The sequence below is a fragment of the Astyanax mexicanus genome, chromosome 10, assembly GCF_023375975.1.
Source record: "Astyanax mexicanus isolate ESR-SI-001 chromosome 10, AstMex3_surface, whole genome shotgun sequence".
Lineage (NCBI taxonomy): Eukaryota > Metazoa > Chordata > Actinopteri > Characiformes > Acestrorhamphidae > Astyanax > Astyanax mexicanus.
In genome coordinates this window covers 29,178,396-29,192,983 of record NC_064417.1, presented here as the reverse complement: position 1 = coordinate 29,192,983, position 14,588 = coordinate 29,178,396, and the positions used below count along the sequence as shown (strand labels likewise).

The 14,588-nt window shown below is 34.2% G+C and overlaps 2 protein-coding genes across 3 annotated transcripts in view; both read right to left on the bottom strand.

Moving 5' to 3' along the window:
* LOC125780491 (uncharacterized) overlaps positions 1-14,588 on the bottom strand; it is a 56,849-nt gene that overhangs the window by 10,395 nt on the left and 31,866 nt on the right. The window lies entirely within an intron of this gene.
* On the bottom strand, positions 5,593-13,344 carry LOC111196201 (uncharacterized). The gene is made up of 4 exons (XM_049484305.1): positions 13,207-13,344; positions 12,088-12,426; positions 11,494-11,844; positions 5,593-5,912 (listed from the first exon to the last, which is right to left on the bottom strand). Exons 1-4 carry the CDS (start codon positions 13,265-13,267, stop codon positions 5,905-5,907), a joined length of 759 nt encoding a protein of 252 aa, XP_049340262.1. The 5' UTR covers positions 13,268-13,344; the 3' UTR covers positions 5,593-5,904.

Here is a 14,588-nt window from a genome sequence, read left to right as displayed (position 1 = left end):
GTGGAGCTTCTCACTTGAGAGTAGATGATGTCCTCAGGATGTTCTTTCTTCTCTCTGCTGTTTCTGGGCTTCTTCTCTTTGAACTGAACTGAAGCGTAATTCATCCCAGCGGCATCATGGGTCTGGTGGAATGGAGATACAGAGTTAATGGGTTTAGAGAATTCTACTTTAGAACTTTGCATTATGTTTTGCAGCATTTTTCTTAATAGTAGTACCTGATTGGTCGGTTTCTCTTCCACTGTACTTTGCTGATTTTTACCTGAAAAAAAAAAAAAAAACAGTAACAATAATAAGCTTATCGAATTATTATTATTTGTCACACAAACAGTGATACAAAGTACAGATAACATACAAAGAAAGCTAAAATAAAGCTCTGTTATTAATAATAAGTAAGTAACCAATAATACAATTTGTACTAAAATAAGCTTAATAGCTAAAGCCTGTAAAATATTTCAGAATAATATAGTTAGACTCTAAAATTATATTGAACTTTGTATTTTAGTTTGTAACAAATAAAATATGTACTGACACTGTCAATACTTAGAATAATTAATATTATTTTACATAAAAAATAAATTTGAATTAAATAAACAATAATTTCAATTCCTAATTCCTAATCTCCATTTCAAACAGAACTAACCATTATTTAAGCACACAGTTAAACTCATGTATTAAACAGACAACACTCACCGCCGCAGTGTACACCGTTTCTTAATTTACAGATGAAAATGGCTTGAGCGAAGATCACAACCACACACAATCCCAACGCTGCTCCCAAACACATCATACCAGGATCCACAGGCTTCTCTGGAAGATATAAAGTTCCAATGAGCTACTTGGTGATTCAAGTTTTTAGAAGATAGAAATGTTAAATCCCAAATATAATCAGTAGAACTATCTTGTATGTACTAAAGAAAGTTATGTAACTTATTAAGATTAAAACTGGAATAATTCCTATATGGATCAATTTTTTAAATGCTCTTTTAACCTTTTAAAACCTGAAATATCACTGAAGGTTTGTGGCTTTTTTTTTTTTACTTATAAACAACTCTCTCCACTGCTTTGCTTTGTACATCGTTACTGTTGGTGTTTGCATGAATTCTGATCAGCGAATGGAGTTCACTGAACAAAAAAATAAGAAACAAATAAAACATAATATCGGGTGGCCCTCATTTACACAGAAGTGAATCACACTATTGTTTAATTCCATGCTTCAGGTTGCCTCTATTAACACATATAAGCTGGTGCTTGCAGTAGAAACATCTGAAGTCTGATTTTTTTTTTTTTTTTTGTGAATTTTTGCAGATTGTCTGAAAATCATAGATACAGTATATTGCTTCAGTAAAAAGAAAGCTTAAAGATAAGAAAATCTATCTAAAACATGAATAAATTAGTTCATTTTTTGGACCTGCAAATATTTTTTAATGATCTACAAATGTGAAATAGATCAAGATTTTCATCAGAATTAACGTTTTTTTTTTTTCAGTTTATTTTTAGTATATATTCACATTATACTGGTCACGGATTAATCTTTGGAGAGTAATTGAATTCAGCAGGCTATCCAAGCACCACTCTACTTATTCAAAAAACACATAACTATTCAAATGCATTCTTAAGGTTCTCCATATATCCATTGTAACCATTTTGTTTCCTTTTATATGAACTGTATACGGGTATTTGCCATTATAAATTTAATATGGAAGTATACAAATATACAAATAGGAAAGATACAACAAGAAAACAAATAGAGCTTACTGAAGTCTACTGGAGTTCCATCTCCAATAATGATCTTCCCACAGCTCGCCACAGCGCAGTAGTAAGTTCCAGTATCAGTAGTGTTGAAGATGTTCTTGGTGAAGTTGAACACACAGCCGTCTTTAGAAGAGCTGATCTCACACTGACGATTGCTGCTGCTGCTGCTGCTGCTGTTGTGATGAGTGAAGATGATTTCAGGAAAAGATCGTCCTGCAGAAGATCTGAACCAGAACACTTGCTGATCTGCTGGTTGGTTGTTAGGCTGGACCGTGCACTGAAGATTCACTGCTTCTCCTGGAGAAAGGGTCTGGAACGCTGGACTCTGCAGCACTGAGATTTCTGACTGTGAATGATCTGATCAATATAATAAAGACAACATTTAGACACGGCCAACTCAGTGTGTTAAACTAGCATCATGTACCAGTCTGTTACCAGTGCTGTACAGTTAATTAATCATTAAATTAGGAAATAATGTAGCTGATTTTAACTGTATAGTGTGAGAATTTGTGTAATTTTATGTATTAACAGAAATCATGTGTCCTACAGAAGCAATAGAAGATAGAAAATTAAAATATTATAAAAATAGTATGTCATTACCTTTTACAGCTACAAATGTTCCTTTAGAAAACTTATTGGTGTTTCCATCTTGTCCACAGAAGTACATTCCTTCATGAGCTTTATTAGGTTGTTCAATAGTTAAAGAAAAATTGTGGTGTAATTTGAATCCTAATTTATCAAACCCAGGTGAAAGACTGCCTGTGACTTTTGTTTCTAGTTTTGTTGCCACTTCCTGCGGTTCCTGTCCCGATATTAGTTTGTACCAAAACTGATTCTTGTCACCAGTCTGATGTTCAAGTTTACAGTCAAGAGTAACAGGTTTATCAGACTGAGCTGATATAAACTCTCTTTTTAGATCTTCCACAGCTTGAGCAGAACCTATAAAATAAAATAGAGGTGATATAAATTCCAATAAGAAAAAGGAGGAGGTAATTTCTACAATTAAATTGGTAACAATTTATCTGAAGCATAGCTACATAGGGGCTTTATAAAACATTCATAATCAATGAGTAACATACTTATAAAAAAAACACGCTTTTTATTTATATGATTTTAAGACCACTTTAAGACTACTATGTAGTTACAGTTTAAAAAAGTGTTTTCACTTGTTTTAATTAATTCAAATTTAATCTCCAAATTAATAGCAGGTTAGTATCTGTATTAAAAAAAAAACTTTATTAACTTACTTATTATGTAGAAAAGGAAAATGAGAATACTTGATGGAGCCGTCTTCATAAAACAAGCCATTCTGGTTTAAGGTAAACTGCTGGAAAGAAAGCAGTTTAGAGAACACTCATAGTGTATACGTTGGGTGGGGACTTGAGCTGAATCTGATTGGCTGAATAAACAGTCATCTTTTGCTTTTTTGCTTGCAACCAGTGTTTTTTTTTCCAGAAGTCATGTGACCTCCCTTTAAATAGGTTTAGCATTATTAATTAATTTTATTTGCAAAAGAATAACAACTCAACACATAAATATTAAAAAGTTTATAATGGAGAGTGAAATACACCAGTCTGAGCTACGAGTAGAGGAAGAAAAAAGTGTTTCCTTTTGCTTAATCTACTCTTTATATAACTGAGAGGTAGTTTGACAGCAAGTACATTATTTAATCATTTAATTTGATCTGAATGCTTCAGTCATTCCAAGTTTTAATAATGTTTTACAGTCATGTTACAGTCATCAAATAATAATACATATTTTTATTAATTTATTGCTACTGGTATGTATAGACTATTTTAAGCAGCATAATACAATTGTTTCTAAAATTGATAATCTATTATCTCTTTAATAGTCAAATTAATGCATTATTGCTGCCAGTGGATACGAATACAATAAAATTATGCTATTTTTTTATAATAAATAAATATTGGCTAAGAAGCCTAATGCTAAGCATGGGAAATATGTGTAAAATCCTCCAGTTATGAGCTGTGGAGCAGTGGAACTGTGTTCTCTGAGTGAGGAGTTGTGGAGTTATGAATGAGTTGTGGAGTTAGACATAATTTGGGGATGAATTGTGGAGTTAAGGATGAGTTGGGGAGGTAGTTTGGGATAAGTTGGGGAGGTAGTTGGGGGTGGGTTAGGGATTTGGAAATGAGTTGTGGAGGTAGTTTGGGATAAGTTGGGGAGGTAGTTGGGGGTGGGTTAGGGATTTGGAAATGAGTTGTGGAGGTAGTTTGGGATGAGTTGGGGAGGTAGTTGGGGGTGGGTTAGGGATTTGGAAATGAGTTAGTTTGGGACGAGTTCGGGAGGTGGCTGGGGTGAGTTGGGGATGAATTGGGAAAGTGGTTGAGGTAGTTGGGGATAAGTTGGGGAGGTTAATGGGATGAGTTAGGGAGGTAGTTGTAGAGTGTGGGAGGAAGTTAAGGATAAATTGGGGAAGTATTTGGAGATGAGTAAGTGGGGAGCTGGGGATGAGTTAGGGAGGTAGTTGTAGAGTGTGGGAGGAAGTTAAGGATAAATTGGGGAAGTATTTGGAGATGAGTAAGTGGGGGGCTGGGGATGAGTTGGGGAGGTAGTTGGGGGTGGGTTAGGGATTTGGAAATGAGTTGTGGAGGTAGTTTGGGATGAGTTGGGGAGGTAGTTGCGGATGAGTTTAGGAGGTAGTTGCGGATGAGTTGGGGAGGTAGTTGGGGGTGAGTTAGTGGTTTGGAAATGAGTTGTGGAGGTAGTTTGGGATGAGTTGGGGAGGTAGTTGGGGGTGGGTTAGGGATTTGGAAATGAGCTGTGGAGGTAGTTTGGGATGAGTTGGGGAGGTAGTTGGGGGTGGGTTAGGGATTTGGAAATGATTTGTGGAGTTAGTTTGGGACGAGTTCGGGAGGTGGCTGGGGTGAGTTGGGGATGAATTGGGAAAGTGGTTGAGGTGGTTGGGGATAAGTTGGGGAGGTTAATGGGATGAGTTAGGGAGGTAGTTGTAGAGTGTGGGAGGAAGTTAAGGATAAATTGGGGAAGTATTTGGAGATGAGTAAGTGGGGAGCTGGGGATGAGTTAGGGAGGTAGTTGTAGAGTGTGGGAGGAAGTTAAGGATAAATTGGGGAAGTATTTGGAGATGAGTAAGTGGGGAGCTGGGGATGAGTTGGGGAGGTAGTTGGGGGTGGGTTAGGGATTTGGAAATGAGTTGTGGAGGTAGTTTGGGATGAGTTGGGGAGGCAGTTGGGGGTGGGTTAGGGATTTGGAAATGATTTGTGGAGTTAGTTTGGGACGAGTTCGGGAGGTGGCTGGGGGATGAATTGGGAAAGTGGTTGAGGTGGTTGGGGATAAGTTGGGGATAAGTTGGGGAGGTTAATGGGTTGAGTTAGGGAGGTAGTTGTAGAGTTTGAGAGAAAGTTAAGGATACATTGGGGAAGTATTTGGTGTTGGGGATGAGTTGGGGAGGTAGTTGGGGATGGGATGAGTTGAGTGGATAGTTATGGATAAGTTAGGGAGGTAATTGGTGATGAGTTGAGTGGGGAGTTGGGGATAAGATGATTGGAGAGTTGGTGATGAGTTGAATGGGGAATTAGGCATGAGTCGGGTTGGCGATCATGCAAATTGCTGACATCACTAATGTTCTTATTGCTCAACACAATCAAATTATCATTATATATATATATATATATATATATATATATATATATATATATATATATATATATATTCATAATATGTTCATAATAACTTAATTTAAAATGTAAAATAAAGACAATGTTTTTCCAAGTTTTATTTTTTATTGTATAGTTTTCAATATTTTAAAGCATTTTTTTAATTACATGTACTAAATAAGATATATTTTTTTGTCTAAAACTTATATTTTGTAAAAAACTAAAATAAAAAATACACACATTATTTTAAACTTAATTTCACAAAATAAAAATATTTCACCCATCACATCAAAATAAACACAGAACCACACACATTCATACAGAGCAGTTTAAATTAAAGCTACAAAACAATAAAGTAACTATATAGAAATGGGTTTATGAAAATCACAAATTATTATTTACATAAAGTAACTTTTACTGAGTTGGTTTGTGGGGAGAAAAGGGGGTGAATCTGACTCTGGTGAAAAGAGTATTTGGACTGAAGGCAGTGAAGTAGAATTCCTCGTCTTTATCATCAGGATCCTTTAACAGAAATAAAGAACAGAGCTGAAATGTGAAAATCCAGTAGGTGGCAGTATAACTTCACTAATCAGATTCTAACATGCATTAATATAAGTATTCAACCCTTTTACATTTTGTTGTGCTTAGATAAAAAGACTAATATAATGCAATATACTGAATCCGAACCAGTGGGTGGTGATACATATTATATCTCCAACTTCTAATCAATACACAGCCCAAATATAGAATGATAAGACTGATATTTTATCTCTGTGTACATCTGTATTTAGATATACAGTATTGTGCAAATGTTTTAGCCACCTGTGAGAAGTTAATTATCTATTAATAATCTGTGAAGTAAGTGTTTATTAGCTCAGTAAAACACCAGCATTACAATAAATACAAACAGCAATTTTACAAAAGCAGTGCTTTAACATCACTGTTGTCCTTAAAACATCTGAGTTTAAATGAGTTATTTCTAGTTCTCATCATATCAACACCTGGTTTGGTAAATTGGTAAATTTGGTAAATCAGGTGAGCTGCTGATGGAACTGAACATGTACACATGCTGGCTGTGGGCATCCAGGAGAACTTTGTTCTTCAGCTTGACTCTCAGGATATAACATACTTAGTTAAAAATGAGAAATCGTTGAAATTGTTGAATGTTTATTTCCATCTGTTCAAATCATATGATCATATGTCTTTTCAGGTAAAACACTCCTATTGCTGAGATAAATGGATTAGTCTAATTTTCTTTGGTGCCTAAAACGTTTGCACAGTACTGAACTCGGATGATGGATATGCAAAGTGAAGATAGCTGCAGTGCGTCTGGTGCTGTTCTATAAGCAGTACTACTACCACTAGTAATAATTCAGCCCAATAACATTAACTTTTTATTTAGGAAAATAGATACAGTATATAGATATAGTGTTAAACAAATTAAATCTAATGAATATTTAAGAAGACAGGACTATTACCTGATTGGCTGAGTTTTCCACCAGTAAATGCAGCTGATGTCGTACTGTAAACAGAATAATAAGAGGAAAAAGAAATATAAACATTTGTCTTTCAGTGCATTTCAGACACAGTCTGTTCTTAGCTTTTACTAATTTTCTTTGTACACGAAGGTTCATTTTATCACATTATATTAAATTTATGCACATATTGTTAGCATTTTCATATTTTCATTTTTACATAATGATGTGCTTGTATTTTGTTATTAAATAAACATAATCTTTACAGTTATTTCCCTATTGTCACATATTAGCCTGTGTCTGTCCTGTGTTTTTCCCTCTTTTGGTTTTCTGTGCTCCTGCCCTGTTTTCCTGTCTTGTGTTTCCAGCCATGTGCTTTTTTGAGCACATGGCATTGTTTTGTTATTGTTCTGTCTCCGCCCTAGCCCCGCCCTAGCCCTGCCCAAGCCATTAGTGTTGTCACCTTGTGTCTCATTTGTAACTCCGCCCCCTCATTACTTCCACAGGTGTCCCTAGTGTGTGCCTGTGTATAAATACCTCATGTGATCCATTGTTTTCTGTTGCGCTTTTTGTTTGACCTTGTCCTGTGTGTTTGTTATTTTGGTCTACAGTTCTGGGGTACGTTTCCCAAAAGCGTAGTTGCTAACTACGTTAGCAACTTACTTAGTCTGGACGATGCAGCTGCGATGCAGGTGTTTCCCAAAAGCGTGGTTGGAACTATGGAGGTAACCGCGTTAGTAACTTGCATAGTGCGAAACTTAGTTAAGCTACTCAGGTGTTTCCCAGAACCGTGGTTCCAGCGAATGTTCGCAACTACCGTGGTTCAGCTGCGTCGTTCCAACTACAGCTCTTGACCTGTCGTTAAGAGCTTAGTTCCTGGTGATTAGTGCAGACGGTGGACGGTAGGATACAGAAAGCTGATAAATCACATTAATATTGCTGCACGAGGATTTAAGATATCAAGTGTACCTATTTTTTTTAATGTTTGTGTTAATTACATTAATTGAGCCACTTCACTTTTACCCATGTGCGCCCAGGTAAAATAATAAAATTCAGTCCTTTTTTAATGTATGTCTTTAACATTTAGCTTTATTTGGCAAACATGAATTCAGTGTAGTGAAAAGAGAAGTGCTCTTTAGCTAAAATGTATTTTACAGTCTTGGAAAGATGTATGTCAATTATTCAAGCAGGCATCTCTTGAGTAAAGATAACTTGTGCTGTGCACATTTATGAAATAGTTAATAATTATTTTTTTAAAACCACTGTGCTATATGCACTCTGTGAATAAGGCTATTAAACTGTCACTGGGGTAATACTCTAAAATGGCTTTAACGTAAACACCTGTACCCTAAGGACCTTTGAGGGTACATTTGCATTGTTTGTACCCAGTGAAACACATATATCCATACAGTAGGCAAGAAGGTGTCTTTTAATAATATATTCATAACAAGAAAAAACTAAGTAAAAAGTGTCTTAAAATAAATAGAGCAGGTGTTTTGAATTACCTAATTATCCTCTGGAGGTAACAGTGCCAGACAGAGTGTGAATAAAGAAAATGTATCATTTAGCCAATACAACGTGTGTTTCCAGGCCTATACAAATGTTATCAATTAGTATTTGTTAAATAATATATTACAGGAAATACGTAGAAATATGTAGGCTACATTAATATATATGGAAAAAATAATAACATTAATTGCCATTATGAAAAAAAAACATTATGAGAATAAAACCACGACTGGGATTCGAACTAGGCTTCCATCCAGTGTCTGTCGAGTTTTGCTACCCTGTCAAACCGTATTATCCTAGTGCATATTTAATTTTTAAATATAAAATTGCTAGAAAAAGCCCCATATTTGAACATGCTTTCGGTAGAATATTTGGAAAGCCTGAATCAAAATATCAGGAGACAGTTTAGGGTTATTAGGGTGATAATAAACCTTATTTTTTTATTATTGCTAACTTATAATTACGTTCATTATCATCAGCTGTCATTTACGCATTTGTAATACTCAGAAATAATGGCAAGGGGTTTCTGGTTGTTTAATGCAACCAAAAAGAACAGAATTACCATAAAAAAACAATAAATAAATAAAAAATGTTTCCATGCATGGGCGCTGGTGTTGAGAAGCACATCTCGATGGGTTGCACAATTCGACAGAACACCGCGCGCTGCACGTCGTAGACGCTCTGCTGAACCACTGAGTAACACATTTCTCATGTCTCATTTTAATAAGACTTCTTCAGAATGGTGATTATTTTATTTAAAAAAAATATTGCAATAGCAAATATGTGTGTTTTTTTTTAAGTAACACTGTCTGTTACAAATAATAATGAATATATAGCAATTATTGTCTACATTTTACTTGCAGTTCATTGTTATTTTATTAATAGTATTGTTGTCCGTTATGTTCTGGTGATAATTACAATATAAATAGCCTAAATGATACATTAGTAACATATTTTTGGCATAATATTTTAATAGATTGTGAGTTTTGCACGTTTTCTGCTGGGAAAGTCTGGCCGAACACATCTGGAAACACCTTAGTTAAGACCACGGTGGTTCAAACCAACATAGTTCAGACTTCTGTGGTACCAACAAAGTACGATGGTTTCGGGAAACGGTCGTACTTCAGATGTTAGTTAGTTTAACGATGCATCGTACCACGTTAGTTCAATGCTAGGCTCCGTCGTTGTACGGGAAACGCACCCCTGGTTTGTTATCTTTATAGTGTTTTGTTCCTTGCTTCGCAAGACCTAGTTTATCTTTTGTTTTATAGTCTTTAAGTGTTTACTTTAAGTGTTTTCTTTGTCTCAGTTTTTGGTTTGCTTTTTTGTTATGTCTAAAAATAAATATGACTTGCATTTGCATCCGGCCTCCTCCTCCTTGTTACACCTATAAGCTCTAGATGCAAAATAAACAAATATGACTTTTTTTGTACTTGTAAAAACATGTTAGGTCACATCAATATGACCTTTTTAAGGTATTTAGGCAAGCTACAATTTACACTGACCAATCCAGCTGAAAGAGTGAATTATCTCAAAATTGGATGAACTGGAAATTTTAAGCTGGTCAATACAACCTTTTTAAATTTAAAGAAAAGTCATTTTATTTTTTAGTTTGTCATACCATTTTACTTAAGCAATAATACATAAGAGGCACTGCCAATATCACATGTTACAATGTAGGCCACAGATCAGCACAGCGGTGCCAGTATTACACATTATAGCATGAACCTTGAGTGTATTATTGCGATTATACCAAGTTCCATGATGGCTGTTTATTAAAAGGTTTTGAGTTAGAGAGGGCAAGAAAATACGATCTGTTTGGTTATAAACACTCCGCGAGTTAAAATAGTTCCATTGCTACTCGGTTTGTAGCAGTGCTGTTTGGTTTGTAAGCGCTGCATCGTTGCTAGGTTACCAGTATGTGGAGTAATACATGGAGAGCTTCGGTTACAGAGCCTCTCAGGTAATCACATTGCAGGGTCAGAACTAACTTTGGTATAATACACAATAATGTGTACTGAATAAATGATCAAACTACTCATTAAACAAATTTATTAATTAATTAATAAACCTCACTATGTGATTAGATTAATTTCTGATTTATTTATAATAATATATGAATATGTTTTATTATATAATTTTATTAATTATAATATTTAAATGTGTGCTATAAGCTTTATAGCTAAAGCCTGTTACACAACATAGTGCATTAGAAATAACCATAAAATTGTTCCTCACGCTTATCAAGTTTATTACTGTAAACCACATTTCTGTAAAACAAAATGCTTCATCCAGTGAAACTAAAGTGTGACTCGTCAATTAAACTGCAATTGTTTACCTCAAATAAATAGATTAAACCCAGATCAAACTACGTGATTTAAATTACTGTAATTGAACACACAGATAAACACAGAACGTATACGTTATACACATACTAAGCATAAAAGAAACACTTACATCTGCAGTGTTCACAGTTTCTTCTTTTACAGAGTAGAGCTGAGATCACCACCACACACAGTCCCAGCGCTGCTCCCAGAAAGATCACAACAGGATCCACAGGCTTCTCTACAAAACACCAATCATCAAACATACTACAAATTAATATTCATAAGCAGTAACTGTATAACAAATTACTTACTTTTTATTATGTGATTGCAGCTCAAATAATACATTTATATACATAATGCAAATAGTACACACACAGATATACTGTGTATTTGTATTGTCCTGCTTAAAGTATGGTAATATAATGCAATATGTTAAATCAGAACCCCTGGATGGTGATATATAACATATCTACAAGTTCTTTTCAAAACACAGCAATAATATAGACTGATAAGACTGATATTTTATCTCTTTGTACATCTGTATTGAGATATACACTGATGACGTGTTACTAAGTAAAGCTAGCTGCAGTGTATCTGGTGCGGTTCACACCCCCATGTCTTCAGAAGGTGTGAGAGGTGTTTTTTTTTTACCATTGTCTTTTCAATGTCTGATGGCAGATCTACAAACCTACAATCTCGAATACAGTCTATATAAATAATACAAATAGTGCACATATGTATATATATATATTATTAACCCAAATAGGTTTTATATGAAAAAATAGAGCTTACTGAAGTCTACTGGAGTTCCATCTCCAATAATGATCCTCCCACAGCTCGCCACAGCGCAGTAGTAAGTTCCAGTATCAGTGGTGTTGAAGATGTTCTTGGTGAAGTTGAACACACAGCCGTCTTTAGAAGAGCTGATCTCACACTGACGATTGCTGCTGCTGCTGCTGCTGTTGTGATGAGTGAAGATGATTTCAGGAAAAGATCGTCCTGCAGAAGATCTGAACCAGAACACTTGCTGATCTGCTGGTTGGTTGTTAGGCTGGACCGTGCACTGAAGATTCACTGCTTCTCCTGGAGAAAGGGTCTGGAACGCTGGACTCTGCAGCACTGAGATTTCTGACTGTGAATGATCTGATCAATATAATAAAGACAACATTTAGACACGGCCAACTCAGTGTGTTAAACTAGCATCATGTACCAGTCTGTTACCAGTGCTGTACAGTTAATTAATCATTAAATTAGGAAATAATGTAGCTGATTTTAACTGTATAGTGTGAGAATTTGTGTAATTTTATGTATTAACAGAAATGATGTGTCCTACAGAAGCAATAGAAGATAGAAAATTAAAATATTATAAAAATAGTATGTCATTACCTTTTACAGCTACAAATGTTCCTTTAGAAAACTTATTGGTGTTTCCATCTTGTCCACAGAAGTACATTCCTTCATGAGCTTTATTAGGTTGTTCAATAGTTAAAGAAAAATTGTGGTGTAATTTGAATCCTAATTTATCAAACCCAGGTGAAAGACTGCCTGTGACTTTTGTTTCTAGTTTTGTTGCCACTTCCTGCGGTTCCTGTCCCGATATTAGTTTGTACCAAAACTGATTCTTGTCACCAGTCTGATGTTCAAGTTTACAGTCAAGAGTAACAGGTTTATCAGACTGAGCTGATATAAACTCTCTTTTTAGATCTTCCACAGCTTGAGCAGAACCTATAAAATAAAATAGAGGTGATATAAATTCCAATGAGAAAAAGGAGGAGGTAATTTCTACAATTAAATTGGTAACAATTTATCTGAAGCATTGCTACATAGGGGCTTAATACCACATTAAATAACATATTTATAAAGAAACACTTGTTTTTCTTTTTAGATTTTAAGACTACTCTTAACATGGCATATGGCATTTTATAAAACCAAACAGTGCTTACATTGTACCAAAGTGACATATAATATAAATGTTGAATATAATAGAATATAATAGAATATAATTCTACTTTTATATTCAGATGTACAGTATGTAGATATATTTAAAGCGCTTTACTTGTATTTTTAATGAAGTCCTGGTCCTTTCAGCAGTGTCAGAATGGATTTTTTTTGTAGCTTCTGAAGAAATCAAGCTAAAGTGATATAACTAGGGTCCATTTATTGTATTTATAATGCTGTTATATCTATTCATTTTAAAATATGATGCTCAATATATTTAAAGCATTTTTGTCAACACAATCTAATTTGTTTACTAAAACGTCTTATGTCACGTTGAGAGTGTTATTGAATAGTTAGATTAATATTCAAGTGTCACTTTTATTGCTTTGTAAATACATTATGCAATGCTTATATGAAATTAATTTGTTATAAAAATCCCCATACATGGGTACCCTTTAAATAAATTTTACCAAAAGTTTACCATTCATTTTAAATTATTTAAATTTAATATCTACATTTAAAGCTGATAAAAAAACTGTAAATAGAAAAAAAGCTTTATACACTTACTCATTATGTAGAAAAGGACAATGAGAATACATGATGGAGCGGTCTTCATAAGACAAGCCATTCTGGTTGGAGGTAAACTGATGGAAAGGAAGCAGTTTAGAGAACACTCATAGTGTATAAGTTGGGTGGAGACTGGAGCTGAATCTGATTGGCTGGATATGCAGTAGTTTTTTGCTTTTTTTCTTGCAACAAGATTTTAATCAGAAGTCACGTGACCTTCTTTTAAATAGGTTTAGCATTATAAATCAATTTTCTGATAAGCCAGAAAACAACTAAATTATATAAATTTTAAAAATCAATATAGTATATATCTAATAGTGTAATATATCTATAACTAATTTATATGTACTCAGAAGAATACGAATTAAAATGTACTTAAAAATGAGAAATTAGGCTGGAGTGAGGATTTTGTTTTTTCTTTTGTTTCATCTAACCTTTAAATAATTGTGTATCTTTCTCTGATATACTGACAGAACGCAGCTCAGTTAGAGAGGTAGGTAGACGACAAGTACGTCATTTGATCATTTAATTTAATCTGAATGCTTCAGTCAATCCAAAAAATATATAGGTTTTTAAGTTTTTACTAGTGTTTTACAGGCCTGTTAAAATCCCCCAAAATAATTAATGTTTTATTATCAGAGAATTTGATTCATTTGTTGCTACTGGTATGTATAGACTATTTCAAACAACATAATACAATTGTTTCTAAAATTAAAAATCTATTCTCTCTTCAACTGTCAAATTAATGTATTATTGCTGCTGCTGGATAGGGATAGATTTTAAGTTTTATTTAAAAATATGCATTAGCCTGTTAATACTTTTAGACACAATGCGTATTTGTCAGAGCCAGGATTGCCAGTTTAACATTTAGTAATAATTTCATTCTTGTTGTAAAACATGTTGAGTTTTGTAGACTGTCATAGTCACAGAGAGCTCCCAAACTTCAATTAATTGACCTTTTGACCTTTGCATAACAAGCAGCATATTTTAAGCAAATAAGTAAGACAATATCTAATTACTTGCATTAAAACTTAGTATAACATTAAACAAACCTTAAACTCACAGAAGAACACACAGGAAACATTACAGCCTGACTTGGGAAAAGCAGTTAGTTATTATCAGTCAATACTGTTGTCTAACTAATGGTTCTTAAGCATTAAGTTTCAGTTATGTTTCATAATGTTTTAATTAGTAAGAACTAATTATTAGACGAAACATTACTTCAACATTTAACGTTTAACTGTATTGTATCTGTTATAAATACTGTTTTGTAAAGTTTTATGCAAGAATTTTCCCTTTAACTAAAAAGGAAGTGCCTCTTTTTGCTCCCTGAAGGCCAACACAGAGAGGACGAGGAAGAGCTTCTTCCTTTATGCTATATG

What these genes read in the sequence shown, in the direction of transcription:
- LOC111196201 (XM_049484305.1), bottom strand. Translation starts at nt 13,267, where the DNA reads ATGGCTTGTCTTATGAAGACCGCTCCATCATGTATTCTCATTGTCCTT. An exon ending in TGTCCTTTTCTACATAATGA is followed by an intron (nt 12,427 to 13,206) that starts GTAAGTGTATAA and finishes TTTATTTTATAG; the next exon opens with GTTCTGCTCAAGCTGTGGAA. An exon ending in AACATTTGTAGCTGTAAAAG is followed by an intron (nt 11,845 to 12,087) that starts GTAATGACATAC and finishes TATATTGATCAG; the next exon opens with ATCATTCACAGTCAGAAATC.